This window comes from Engraulis encrasicolus, chromosome 13, assembly GCF_034702125.1.
Source record: "Engraulis encrasicolus isolate BLACKSEA-1 chromosome 13, IST_EnEncr_1.0, whole genome shotgun sequence".
In the NCBI taxonomy this organism is placed as follows: Eukaryota; Metazoa; Chordata; class Actinopteri; order Clupeiformes; family Engraulidae; genus Engraulis; species Engraulis encrasicolus.
In genome coordinates, this window is record NC_085869.1 from 34,137,073 (window position 1) to 34,152,248 (window position 15,176).

The window sequence follows — 15,176 nt, forward strand, 5'->3', positions numbered from 1 at the left end:
GGGTGAGTTACTCATAAATCTGTAGGAAAGACTGGGTTGAATCAGTCAGAAATGTTTCATTTCATTTTGTTTGTAAACCAGAGGAATTGCACGTTTTAGGGTGTTCAGGATCTCTTTCATACCTGTGTTTTTATGCAAATAAATACGGTATAATTTAAAAGAATTTCAAACTTGCTTCTAGAACTCACCGTGCTGGAGATACACGCGCCAGTATCCATGGACGTCAGCGCAAAAAGTGCGCTCGGAAATTTAACGAACAATACGTTTTACACTAAGCTCGTATATTTATATTTGCTTTCAATCCTACCTCTTGACAAAGTAACCACTCGTATGAGTATGAATATATAAAAGTAGAGATGTATTTTGCAATATAATAATGATAATGCATTGCCTTAATAATAGGCCTACTGTATGGTTTTACAGAAATGTAGGCCGCATGCATACCTATTACTCAGTTGGATGAGTAAATCACCGATGGACACAAAAAAATAGCCGAAGCAAATTTGTTTTAAGACTTTATTTGAAAACGATGTGTTGTTGCCATCACCATGGATGGACCAGGAGAACGTCACAGTGTTGCTGGACGCTGCGTCCTGCGTGGGTGGGTGGCAGTAAAATATGGCTTGGCTCACAGAACAGGATACCTTGAGCGCCGTCCATGGCCAGAAACGCTAACGTTAAAGGTCACGGTCAGGTCTTCAGGACATGTCGCTGAATGTTTAGGCCTACATTAGGCTACCTATCTAACTAGACAGTCTGTCTATGCAATGCTGGAGACTTGTATTTTAAAATAGCTGCTAGTGATATCAACAAAAAAACAATCCTCTTGGATGTGTTCCAGCAGTAGAAACATATATTACCCTAAGGCTTTCAACTTAATTGTTATACAAAATGAATAGATACTTTAAAAAATATAATAACACTTTGGAAATTATGCACATTTAATATTGCCAATTCCTGTGAATCTTTGAATAGTCTTTTGAGAGGTATAGTGAGTGCCGCTGAAGTTGTAGTTCCTCCCCTTGGCCGCTCACTCCTCACTGCTTACTCACTGTCATCTCTGAGAAATGAAACAACAGACAGACAGACACAAAGATGCAAGTTGTGATTTGTATGAAAATTCTGAGAGTAAAATACAAACAAATATTCTGTGTGATACAAACTACTGAAGTGTGCACAGAACAGTGATCAAAAGAGAGTTGTTCTGTGAATTCTGTCAGGCAAAAGCACACACTGATGTCAGGTCAGAGACAGACAGGTTACTCAAAACCTGATCTGCACCTCAATGGGTGTCAAACACTTTTGGGAAGTTACGTGCACAGCCGTTAGGAAGTCTTGCTTGAAGCACAAACATGACTAGGTTTATGGATATATGGAGTCACATAGGCTGCTATGTTTTGGTCAGAATAAAAAAAAAATTGCTGGTTCAATCTATCTTGGAAGGAGAAAAAAACTAAAAAAAAAAAAAAACGGTTAAGTAGGCCTATAGCCCTACATACCATAAACTTTAAGTACAAAAATATACACTGCCTCATGCCGCAGATGTAGGCCTACATCCTAAATATTCTATGTTCAGACCGCACAACTAGTAACTACAGTCCTCCTGCACTTTAAAGTAAAAGTCCTACCATGTATTTGCCTGTCATCAACACAGATTAGTTCACTAAATACTATCTGCCTATAAGGATTAACTAGTCCAGTCCAGTGTATTGGCTGGAACAAACATGTGAAAGGACTTTCTGAATCTGAGAGATGTCTCAAGAGACCAACATCCATACAGAAAACTGTTACCGGGCCTGGGCAACCTAGTGTAATTGAGGTCAAGGGTATGCACTACTATGCACACATCAAAAACTGCAGTTGCAGAGCAAGTTCCACGTACAGATAATAAAGTAAGAAATTACCCACAATAGACAGCACTTTGGGCCTTAGAGTCTATGAAACGCTGCCTATATAATAAAATGGCAGCAGTAAAAGCAGTGTGCAGGTAATTTCTTATTTTAAAACCTACTAGTCTAATCACACCCACACCTCATTAACCAGGACTCTCTGGATGATGAGATGCCATTTCTTAATGGCTAATATCTAAATGGATAAATAAACAAATGGACTTCACACCCAGTCACCATAGACTGCATATTGGAAGTACATTCTATACAGTCATGGCTCCACACATACACACAGACAGGCTTGAGGAGAAGAGCTGAGCCGAGCCGAGCCGAGCTGAGCTGTTTCCCCTGATCCCATGGTGCGTCTCTACTGTCTACAGGCCCATGGATCTACCAGCCATGTCAAGTCCCTAGGCACTGCAGCAGGCAGACATCCAGAAAGCCAGGCCTGCCCTCTCACCCCGCGGGTACCGGGCCTGGCTCCCGCGCCCGGCTCCCACCCGGGGGAAAGAGGGGTCATGCTCAGGTGCCAGCCAGCCAATGACAGTAGCAGGGAGGAGGGGCCAGGCAGGAGGTTCTTCTGACAGCAACGGCCAAAGGGTTAGAGGTCAAGGTCAAAGTGGACTAAAGGCAAGGTCATGGCATGGCATGGAGGGCAGCGTTCATTCATGTGAGGAGCCTACCTGGATAAGGGGAGGGGGGGTCAGAGAGGATGAGGAGGAGGTGGAGGTGGAGGTGGACGAGGAGACGGCAGTGGAGGTGGAGGTGGTGGTGGTGGTGGTGGACTTGGTATGGGTGAGGAGCCCACAGGGCAGGGAGGCAGGGCAGGGCAGGGGGGAGGAGAAGGAGGAGGAGGGGGGTGTTGGGCTAACAGAGGAGAGCGTCAATACCTGCCGGGGTCAAGACCAGAGCCTGCAGCAGGTCCGATAGAGAGACGATGCCCCTCACTATGTCATCCTGATCCACCAGCACCAGCCGATGAACCTGAAGAGCAGGGGAGGAGGGAACAAAGAGGAGAAGGGAGAAGAGGAGAGCCGTTACCAGGGGAGAGGAGAGGGGAAAGGAGAGCGAGTCACTGTCCGGGAAGAGGAGGGGGAGGAGAGAAGAGTCAGTACCAGAGGAGAGGAGGGGGAGGAGAAGAGGAGAGTCAGGGCCAAGGGAGGAGAGGAGAGGAGAGAGTCAGTACCAGAGGAGAGGAGGAGGAGGAGGAGAAGAGGAGAGTCAGGGCCAAGGGAGGAGAGGAGAGGAGAGAGTCAGTACCAGAGAGCAGGGGCGGATTTCTGACTTCATGGGCCCCTGGGACAGGCAATAAGAAAGCCCCCCCCTTCCATGAGCATTTTTAGTTTACAAAAGAAATCTAGGTTTTAGGCGATGTTATAGATATACTGTAGACCCTATGCTGTTGAGGCTCCAGACGTTTGTCCCCCAAGAATTTTTCAAAATCCAGTGGTGAAATGTGCAATTTTAACACAATATGAGAATGGAAATATAGAGGCTTGGCCTCCAGGGCCCCCTTGACTCTTGGGCCCCTGAGCCTGGGCCCGGTAGGCCCGTGCAGTATCCCGTCCTCGCCAGAAAGGAAAGGGGGGATAAGGAGGGAAAAGCGGAGTCAGTATGAAAAGAAGGAAGGTCCGCACACTGTTGCTGCTTCAGGTTTATTCACACAACGTTGTGTGTTAATAAACCTGGAGCAGCAACAGTGTGCGGACCTTCTTAACACAACGTTGTGTGTTAATAAATCTGGAGCAGCAACAGTGTGCGGACCTTCCTTCTTTTCATGCTTAATCGTGTTTAAAGGGACAGTTTGGTCAATTTCAACATGCAGTTGTATTGCTCACGCTACCCTTGACTTGTCAGTACCTGGTGATGACACATTTTTCGGCTCAGCCCTTTCCGAGATATGAGCAATTCTAATGGGGGCAGCTTTTGTTTACATTTTTAAAAAATGAAACATAGGCCAACTCCAAATATTTCCCCAAAAGGTACTGCTGTTTGTTAGTTGTCTGCTGATGTTTTATAAACTTTTGGATGTTTTTGGGAATAAATAAAAATGTTTTTTTGAAATGTAAACAAAGAGCTGCCCCCATTACAATGACTAGGATCTCGGAAACGGCTGAAGAAGAAGAAGAAAAAAAAAATCTCAGGCACTGACAAGTCCAGGGTAGTGTGAGCATTACAACTGCATGTTGAACTTGACCAAACTGTCCCTTTAAGTCTGGCACCTGTTTAATCTGGATGTGCGCGCTCTCCAAAACGCTACTAAAAGGGGAGTCAGTCCCAGAGGAGAGGCAACAATAAGGAGAGCAGAAGAGTCAGGACCAAGGAGGGGAAGGGGAGGAGAAGAAAGGAACAGGAGAGAGACATTATCAAAGGGTAGAGTGGAGAAGGGAGAGACTGGACCAGAGTAGTGAGGGGAAGGGAAGAGTGGTACAACGCTACTGATGATGTACTTACAAGGCTACTGATGGTTGCTAGGACAGGGCACCTCCACATAGATGATGCAGATGATGTTAGTAATGCCTCAGCCTTGGCAATGAGATGAAGGATGACATGCACCAGTACAATGCTACTGGTTGCTAGGATACTCCTACATTGGTCTTGGCAATGTGGACTATGTTGTAGGTACGGTATAGCCTACTACTGGTTGCTAGGACAGGCCTGCCAAAGCCTTGGTGACTAGAAGCCGTTGTTAGGATTGGCCTACCTATGCCTTGACGACACGGCCTATGTTGTACTATAGGTACAATGCTACTGATGGTTACTAGGACACAAACCTACCTCAGCCATGGCAATGCAATGAATGTTGTAGGTACAATTCTCCTGTTTGCTAGGATAGGCCTACCTCAGTCTTAACGATGAGATGAATGTGAATGTGAGATGTAAGTGAAATTCCACTGGTTGTTAGGATAGGCCTACCTCAGCCTTGGCAACAGGAAGCAGTGGCTGTGACAGGCTTAAGGTACTAGCAAAGAATAGTCTAATAAAGTAAGATACTTCAGGCACAAACTTTTCCGGGATCCATGTTATGTCAGGTGATCGGCCCTTTAGGAGACCTTCGGTTAGGAGGCCTTTGGAGTTTTACGGTTGAGAATGAATGGAGTCCTCTAGCACTGTAGACGGCGGTAGCGCACATCTATTTCAAGCCACCAGCAAACATCGGAAAAAGAAAAGAAGGAGGAGGGGACAACGCTCCCTTAGGAGACGAAACGTGAGCACACTCCTTTGCATTGGGCAGACAGAGTTTGAATTATCTTCCCCTACTTGACGTCTCTTTGGTGCTAGGGTTGCTAGGGTACAATGCTTATGGCTTCTAGGCTACAGCCAAAGAGGTTGGATTAGTAATAAAGAGGATTCAAAACATGCCCACCCAATGCAAAAGCGTGTGCTCAAGTTGGGTCTCATAAGGGGGTGTTGTTCTTTTATTTTTTCTATTTTAGAGGTGTTTGCACAAGAAGTGCGCTACCGCCATCTACAGCGCTAAGGGGACTCCCATAGAGGTAGAAAATAACACTAGAGAGGACCCCGCCCCCCTTTTTACGGCAATCTGTAGCGGCCATTATCTGTAGGTAGATCAGAGAAATGGAAACGAACAGAGAACGAGGCTCACCTCTGTCAAAAATGGCTTAATCATGTGAAAATGTCCATCAACACACTATACACGGACAATAGTTGAAGTGTGTTGCTAACTATGTTCATAAAAGATATTATTTGATTTTTAAATGTATTTTATCGACTCATATGATTTAAGTAGATATTTAGCCTGACATTTCAAATCTGGTCTTTGATTAAAGTGTTACTTCATATTTACACAGTTTTAGTTAATTTCTTGACAGGGGTGGGCGTGTTCTCCATTGACTTGCATTGCCTGCAGTTACCTACACTACCTACGGAAGTTGGGAAGCTCCAGCTGCCATTTCCCAGTGCTGTCGCAAATTGCTGTGTCCTCTCTAATGTTATTTTCTACCTCTATGCAATTTTTCTCAACCTCTGGACTCCGAAGGTCTCCTAACCGAAGGTCTCCTAAAGGGGCGTTCACCCGACATAAAGTGGATACCGGAAAAGAACTAGAATGACGTATCTCTGTCTATAATATCTCTGCTACAGGTATTGTACCTCGGCCTTGGCGATGCGATCGATGATGGTCTCCAGGGTCTCGTGCGGGTAGCACTTGAGCACGCCCTCCACACAGCAGGAGCGGCTGGTGATGGCGTCGCGCATCGTCATGTTCAGGTTGTTATAGGTCCCCTGGGCCGCCAGGTTCTGGGGGGACAGGAGGAGAGGACACCCACACACGCGCGCACACACACACACACACACACATACACGCACGCACACACACTGTAAATGGAAGCATCCCATATACAAAAAAAAACGCTGAAAGAAGAGTGTTTGGAGAACTAGGTAAATATTACTGCATTACTACATCCACATGGTACAGGTGCCTTTTAAAGACAATCTGGTTAACCTTCACAGATTGAAGTGGAATTTCTGAAGTGACTTATTTATCACTTTATGTCATTGTCACAGTTTGTCTTTGTCCTCTTGGTGCTGGACAGGTCTCTGTGGGCATGGGGCGCAGGGAGGAGAGTCAGACTAGAGAAGGACTTCTGGCTGCGCTGTGTGTGTGTGTGTGTGTGTGTGTGTGTGTGTGTGTGTGTGTGTGTGTGTGTGTGTGTGTGTGTGTGTGTGTGTGTGTGTGTGTGTGTGTGCGTGCGTGCGTGCATGTGTGTGTGTGTGTTGGGGAGGGGGGTTGGGGTGTCAGGTGTGACCCAGTTTAGGCATGGCGGGATGGTGTTCTACAAGGGTAAGACATATTCGAGCTTCCTGACCTCTATCACCTCCAAGCGCCCACCACCCCCCCACCCCAATTTCAGCCCCCTGACCTCTTCCCTCCACCACCACCCCCCTCCCTTCCCCTAGAGTGACCTGCTGAGTGTGCGGATGAGTTCTGATGTGAGTCAGTAGTGTCAGTTGGTGTCACCGGTGTCTCTCCATGCAACAGCACCTCTCTGGCCTTTGCATTGGGCTCGGATTACAGCTGTAAAACCCAATCGAGAAACTACACCTTACATAACATCCCTTTAAAATTAGACAAATCATAGCACGCAAGCACAGCACAGCACAGCACAGCAGCACAGCACAGCACAGCACAGCACAGCACAGTCCTCCCTTTTGAGGCAGCCGGCGCCCATATTTTTGGTTCTCCTAGGCGTCTATAAGTGTTTGGGGTAATACCCCAGTTGTGGCACTATGGCTTCCTTTTGTGGCCTTCATGGGCTAGGGCAGTGCTGCGGAAACTATGTCTCAAGGGCCGTTTGTGGCCATCTTAACCGTCCCCCGAAATTTTTTCAATGTTATGCAGCTTCACATGAAATATGACATGTTTTGTGAAGAAATCTTAGAAATGTCATTTGCAATACAATTAAAGGTGAACGTCTGCCAATTTCAACTTGCTGTTGCATTGCTCACGCTACCCTTGACTTGTCAGTACCTAGTGATGCTGTATCTTTCGGCTCAGCCCTTTCCGAGATTTGAGCTATTCTAATGGGGGCAGATTTTGTTTACATTAAACATTTTCTTATGCCTACTCCAGATATTATCCCAAAAGGTATCGCTGTTTGCTGGTTGTCTGCTGATGTTGCATAAGCTTTTGGATGTTATTGGGAATAAATCAATATATTTTTTAAAATGTAAACAAACGCCCCCATTAAAATGACCAGGATCTCGGAAAAAATTCTCAGGTACTGACAAGTCCAGGGTAGTGTGAGCATTACAACTGCATGTCAACATTGGCAGAAGTTATCCTTTAAGTTATGTTTTCACTTGACATTAACTTTTTCATTCACCGTCCACTGTGGCTAGTGGTTTTCCCGAATCACTAGCCATTCAGCTATTCTAGTAGCCACAAATTTAATATTGTTTTTTTTCTTCATTATGATACTGCACAGTACATTTCACCTCAGAAGATGAGGTACTTAAAGGAAGAAGATGAGTGCATAGTGTTCTACATGGAAATAAATCAAATAGAAACTGAGCGTTTTTGTACAAACAATTGATACACATGGAGCAATCAACAGAATATAGGCTACTCTGATATGCCATACCGAGGAATAAGCTTCCTGCCAAATTGGCTAGTGAGTGACACTGAAATTATTACCAGCCACAGCCAAGTTTTACCAGCATTTGGCCGGTTCGCAAGTGCCAATGTCAAGCCCTGCCACGCATACACACACACGAGTGATTCTCTAATTCGCCTACACTTTTAAGTCCGTGGATTTTATTTGGCAATTCCACTAACTATTAACTGCATCCAATGATGTTTTGGACATTAGAAAACATTTATCTTTCATATAATACAGAAAGTGTAGACATAGCATTATTTCCCTCAGCAAGAATGAATATTTAATACTGGTTTTGGGCCTTTTCATGCCGTCCTGTTTTCCAAATGTCAGATTCAGTCTTCATATTAGCATGTAAAGAAACTTGTTTTGCCCAAGACGATTGCAAATGTTGATTCACAGTAATCATCACAATATGACAAAACTGTCAGAAAGACCACTGTCCTTTCCATTATACATGAAATTTGCCATTTTGTGTGTGTCCACGAAAACTGTGTTAACCGTGTCACGGTCTGAAACCGCCTCCATAAATCAGTAATGGTTTGGTCTTAGGCCATACGAATAACATCACGTGATGTCATAACCTCTTTGGCAGGATGCGGGAAGACTTTTTGGTAAATTTTGAGCTCCATCCTTCCATAATTTAATCCATTCTTTTTCATGTTCTCATAGCGGGAAAAATTGCCTGTCAACAGTGTTATCAACATATTCATAAGAATCTGAATTAGAAATCACATGTAGAAAAACACAGATAAAGCCTACAGATACATGAATTGATTAAGGTGTTGTGGTGGAACTTCTGAGGTCCTCAGTTAGCACAACACCATAAAAATGGCTGAAATGTCAACGGTGTTACCGTCAATGGTGTTACAATTAAGTATGACAGTCAGGGTTGCCAGATGAGGCTGATGATTTCCAGCCCAAAAAATGATCAAAATCCGCCCTAAAAACCCGCCCAATTCTATTGATTTATATGGCAGTGGGAAGGTTTTTCTGATAGATGCCATTTTTACCCGCACACGGCCATCCTAAGCAGCCCAATTGGGCGGGAACCAGCCCAATCTGGCAACACTGATGACAGTTGAGGAGGAGTATGTTTTTGCCAATTTATATCCATATTGACAGACAAACAAACAAAATAATTAGTGTTCTAGGGAGATGGGTTTGTCTGCTCTGTTTTTTTCTCCTAAAAAAGTGCCGACTTGTTCCCCTGCACTGTTGACCGTAACACAGTTGAGTTACACCGTTGACTGTTTTGAAAGTGTTTTTGGGCTATTGATCCCTTATGTGTTGGAAAAATCCTATGAACATACACTAGGGATTATCTCTGGAGAAGGAAGTCTTGTGTAAGGAGGGTGACTATATTCAAATCAGACGTTACAGGGATTTATGATGAAAAATGTGTCAGTCTGTATCACAGTGACTCATAAAATCCTACTTATGAAGCTCAACAATCACATTTTCTATATCAGTTGCACAGATTAATGACAACATTACTGCTAAGGGACATAAGCACTTTCAAACATATATTGTTTCAACTCTGTAGTATTTTTATATATGTTTGAAATGACATAGTATTTGTCCATAACACTGTTGACAAAATAATTAAGCAAATGTTCACTTTCATTAGAGTATTTATCAAATGATTTAAGATTAAGCTTGGCAATTTGTTTGTTTGGAAACTTAAATATATACACTATGTAAACATCTAGGTCATTTAGTTGAAAAAAAATACTGATAATTGACATTTTGCTTTTGCCAAAAGCGTAGGGAAATCGTAGAATCACTCACACGCATACACACACACACACACACATACACACACACACGTACCCACGCACACGCGCGCGCACGCACACGCACACGCACACACGCACAAATACTATACCCTGGAAGCCACTGCATGGTTGTCCCTAGCCTCCATGTGTAATGGGATGAATTGCCGGCAGCAACAGCATATTGCCAGTTAAGCACCACTATTGATTACTGAGTACTTAAAGCAGTCAAGATATAATGGATACGGTAATAGTTTGAATGCGTACCAACAACCAAGTGGCGTAAATTCGTCATTCATTTACCTCTGGAGTGTACCCTTTGAAGCACTGGTTGAATGTCACTGCGTGCAATGTGATGTACTGTGATGTGCTGTGACGTAACTGTAGTTTGCTGTGTGATCACAACTACCAATGCCGCAAATGTTTGTATTCACTTCACTTTCACAGCCCAAGACCAGAGGAAGAGCAGTGAGCCAGTGCCGGACATGGGTCTGTTTGAGAACCTGCGATCAGATTACGACTGTAAATGTTGAAATGCCAATCTGAAGTAGGAGCTGACTGGAGAGCAAACGGGCCAACGAGAGCTAGCTATACAGGTACCCACACACACACACACACACACACACACACACACACACACACACACACACACACACACACACACACACACACACACACACAAACACTAACACACACACTAACACACACACACACACACACACTAACACACACGCATACACGCACACTCATGCACATACACGCACACGTGCACACACAATGGAGGAGCGGAGAGGTCTTGTACTTACGATCACATCAAACCTGGAGTACAGTGCAACCACCTTTCCTGCAAACAAGCAAAACACACCATGGGAAATATTACATCACATTACACCAGTACACAAGTACAGGGTGTTGGTTACAGTCCCTGGAGCATTATGGGGTTTTGGTGCCTTGCTCAAGGGCACCACAGCCATGGAGTGTGGTAGGAGGTGGAAGGCTGGGATTTGAACCCTGCTGTCAAGATTCAAGATTGAAGAATTTATTGTCATTGTCAAAAAGGCAACGAAATTGTGTTTGGGGTACAATGCTTAGTAGCAGCAGGTTTTCAAGTAAAGTGCAATAAGAGGTAGAGTCAGAGATTCTTTAAGTATATGGAGATATGCCAATGTAATAGGTTGCTATGGGCACCTAACATGACCAGGTTCCGGTCTGCCTGAAGAGGCGTGTCATAATACGCCTAGCATTGAATAGAACAGTCCTTAGGTCTGCCTAGGTCTGCCTAAAGGGGGATTTCCCCCCCTCCCCCTTGCAATAATAGAACCCGGAAACAATGGGCCAATGGAACCTCTCTCTCTCTACTCTCTCTGGTAGAGTCCTCTGATCTAAAGCTCTCCTCCTTGCCCATTAGGCCATGGCTCAGGCTGCCCTCGAAACACATGAGTTTACCTATATGGGAGGAACTACATCTCTACTACATAGTATATGCAAATGTACTGCATAATCATTAAAATAACACATTTAAAAAGCTGTAAAGAATAAAATATATCACTTTAGTTTTGCAGTGTTAAAAAGTCCTCAAAAGTCAGTCTTGTTAGACGACACACACATATACTATACTATACTATATACTATATACTATACTTTCTCTCTCTCTCTCTCTCTCTCTCTCTCTCTCTCTCTCTCTCTCTCTCTCTCTCTCTCTCTCTCTCTCTCTCTCTCTCTCTCTCTCTCTCTCTCTCTCTCTCTCTCTCTCTCTCTCTCTCTCTCTCTCTCTCACACACACACACACACACACACATGCATGCGTGCGTACGCAAACACACACCTTCGTAGTTGACGACAGGCAGGGCGGAGACTCTGCGCTCCACGAAGATGCTGAGGGCGTCGTGCACGGTAGCAGTCTCCAGCACCGTGGCGATCTCCCTAAACGTTCCTATGGCAACCTCCTCAATGCGCTTCTGCAGGAACCGAGGCTTCGGGATCATCGAACCCTAAACACACACACACAACACACACACACACACACACACACATCAAACACACACACACACGCATCAGACAACACACACACACATGAGCCATGACAGACAGAGAGACGCACGCACGCACGCACGCACGCACGCACGCATGCACACACACACAAACACACTAACACACACACACACACACACACACACCAAATCATCATGTGTGGGGTGCAGTGACACTGTGTTCATACATCTATGCTATATATGGTACGAACAGTTGCCCATGGCGCACCTAGGGCCCACTTGGAAAGGCTAGGACCCACTTGGAAAAGAGGCAACTGCCTCAATGTGACTACCCTAGTAAAATAAAGGAGAAATGAAAAACAATCTCTTCCTCATACTGTGTGAAGACTCTCACGCATGCACACACGCACGCACGCACACACACACACACGCACACACACACACGGGCACCCGTGCACGCACGCCCAAGTGTGCACACACAAGCACAGACACACACAAGATGTTAATAGTGTCGGCCCTTACAAAGATGTGTAGGAACTTGAGGATGCGTTTGTGTGTGAGGATGTGGAGCACGTTGCCAGATTCAGGGTCGATCACCGGCAGCCTGTGGATCTTATTCTTCAGCAGCGAGTAGATGGCCTCAAACAAGCTGTGGAGACACACACAGTTACCTTCTCCATGAATACTTACCACCACCATCAAATTCTTTTTTTAATTCTTTTTTTTATTGAACAATGAGTAACGAACAAAAAACAAACAGACACAAAGGAAAAAGACAAAGAAAACAAAACACAACAAAAAAACAAGAATATACCACACAACTTAAATTGCCCCTCCACCATCCAATTCGAAGTATTCATTATGACTGGGAACATACATGTAAAGGGAGATCTCCATTTTGAATTTCCATGTTTATCTGCAAATTTTTATGTTTATCTGCAAATTTGCTGTACTTTGATTCGTTTATTGCTTAGGGAATATTCATGAAAAGATCACATAGGCAGCAGAATTTCAATGAGCAGCGTAGTTGCAATACCTACTCTAGCCACCATCCTACACAGTGCGCCTTTAAGAGCAATGGGCTGAATGAATGCATGCATGAATGAATGAATGAATGAATGAATGAATGAATGAATGATGGGGGAGTTAGGTGAGGTGAGCTGAGGTGGGGTGGGCTGCGTGTTTGCAGCTGCTGTTCTAAGGATGGGGTTTGGGTGGGTGATGTTTTAATGGTTAGATGAGGTGAGGTGAGTTGAGACTCAGAAGATGAAGTGAGGTGAGGTGAGGTGAGGTGAGGTGAGAGGAGCTGAGGTGAGGGGAGGTGAGGTGAGGTGAGGTGAGGTGAGGTGAGGTGAGGTGAGGTGAGGGGAGGTGAGGTGAGGTGAGGTGAGGTGAGGTGAGGTGAGGTGAGGTGAGGTGAGGTGAGGGGAGGTGAGGTGAGGTGAGGGGAGGTGAGGTGAGGGGAGGTCAGGTCAGGTCATGTCAGGGGAGGTCAGGTCAGCTGAGGTGAGGTGAGGGGAGATGAGGTGAGGTGAGGTGAGATGAGGTGAGGTGAGATGAGGCGAGGGGAGATGTACTCACCTGGCTTCAGGCCTGATGCTGATGATAGAGTTGGAGCACTGGAGGAAGACCTCTGAGGAGAACAAGAGCACACACACACGTCACAACACAGACATTGTAGGTTACTTAGTCTAGGAAGACCTCTTAAGACCACAAGAGCAGAACACACATATTACAACACAGACATAGGTTAGTTATAGGCTACTGTAGGATCACAGGAGAAAGACAGACAACACAACACAGACAAATGCTTCAGCATCAGAGCACAGAATACAGACATCTCAGCAATTATAAAACATCTCTTATGTACCTAATGTACTTATGTACCTTATGTATGTACCTTATGTACATCTCTTATGTACCTAACATCTTGTATGTACCTAATTTGCTTTTAACATCAAATTCTTCTGAACTTATTTTTGCTGCTTCATCCTTGTGTTGGGCTGTGATGGGGTGACCATCACTAGGGTTGTGGGTGTGTTCTGACTAACATGCCAACGAGCCTGGCTCTTTGGTGTAGCGGTCAGAGCCCCGGTTTACTACTCAAGAAGGTCTGGGTTCGAGTCCCAGCTGGGAAACTCTACTCCCCTTCGCTACAAATGGTGTCAGAAGTGGGGTGGTACCGTGAGGCCATCGGAAGCGTACCCATTATGTGTGAGCCGAAATTCCATGTGAGGGACCCCCAAGATTGGTGACCCCAGTGATGGGTGAAGCATTGATGACGGGGTTCACTGGATGGGAGAAGCATGATGGGCAGTTGCGTGAGGGACACCATGAGTGTGTGAAGCGCACGGGTGCGCTTCCCGAAGGGGAAGGCAGTGTGATGGAGTGACCATCACTAGGATTGTGGGTGTGTTCTGACTAACATGCCAACGAGCCTGGCTCTTTGGTGTAGTGGTCAGAGCCCCGGTTTACTACTCCAGAAGGTCTGGGTTTGAGTCCCAGCTGGGCAACTCTACTCCCCTTCGCTACATGGACATTGTTGCCAGTGTTGCAACTGTACACTGCACCGAGATGCCTTGCTTATTATCCAATATGCCTTGTTACCTTCTTATTATTTAATGTTGCTTCTGTTACCTTGTGTTGGACAATGCTGTCAGTGTTGCAACTGCACACTGCACCTTGATGTCTTGTTTACTTTCTGCTACTTTATAATGCATTGTCCTCTTCTTTACTCTGTGTAGGACAATGCTATCAGTGTTGCAACTGTACACTGTGTCTTAACCTGTTCTTGTTTAAATTGCTCCTTGTAAGTCGCTTTGAACAAAGGCGTCTGCTAAATGCTAATGTAATGTAATTAGGCCAGAGACATGCTTGCTCTGTGCCTTAATGTTTTCCACTCTTCCTCACATTTTCTTCACAAAGATCGCCCCGCGTTGTTTTGTCAATATTGCACCATACACAACAACATTTCTGAAACAAAAAGCCATTTGTCATGAAGAAATATGTTAGTTTTGCTTCAAAACTATTACTCTTCGTTATAAACTGCATTATTGTAGGGTTTTTACAATTAAAAATGGTACATGGAATGACGCTGTACCCACTGTCATTGAGGTGTCCCCCAATATGTTATGGCTCCTGTTTCCATTGTGGCAGTAAGTGAGAACAGAGAAAGAACAAGTACATGAGAAAGAAATACATGATTCTGGAAAATGGTGGAGAACTCAAGTCTCAGTTCAAGTCTTTCTGGAACTTTGCTGCTCACAGGGGGCCTCTGGTGGCGTGTGGGCCCTAAGCCATTGCATAGTTCGCTTATGCCTTGGGCCAGCCCTGTGTGTGTGCGTGTGTGTGTGTGCATTCGTGCGTGCATGTGTGTGTGTGTATGTGCGTGTGTGTGCATGT

At 45.0% G+C, this 15,176-nt stretch overlaps 1 protein-coding gene across 4 annotated transcripts in view; it reads right to left on the bottom strand.

Moving 5' to 3' along the window:
* Positions 1-487: 487 nt before the first annotated feature.
* The window catches only part of prkag3b (protein kinase, AMP-activated, gamma 3b non-catalytic subunit), a 31,167-nt gene continuing 16,478 nt past the window's right edge, over positions 488-15,176 (bottom strand). For 3 of the 4 annotated variants that reach the window (XR_010037209.1, XR_010037210.1, XR_010037211.1), the window contains exons 7-13: positions 13,356-13,407; positions 12,297-12,423; positions 11,609-11,774; positions 10,590-10,627; positions 6,003-6,149; positions 2,573-2,873; positions 488-1,060 (exon numbers count right to left, since the gene is read on the bottom strand). Coding sequence is in view for 1 of the 4 variants with exons in the window: in XM_063213791.1 (XP_063069861.1) it covers positions 1,038-1,060; positions 2,780-2,873; positions 6,003-6,149; positions 10,590-10,627; positions 11,609-11,774; positions 12,297-12,423; positions 13,356-13,407 (647 nt within the window). In the remaining 3 variants the exon portion in view is untranslated. The remainder of the gene's footprint in view (positions 1,061-2,572; positions 2,874-6,002; positions 6,150-10,589; positions 10,628-11,608; positions 11,775-12,296; positions 12,424-13,355; positions 13,408-15,176) is intronic. The other variant, XM_063213791.1, reaches the window with a different exon arrangement.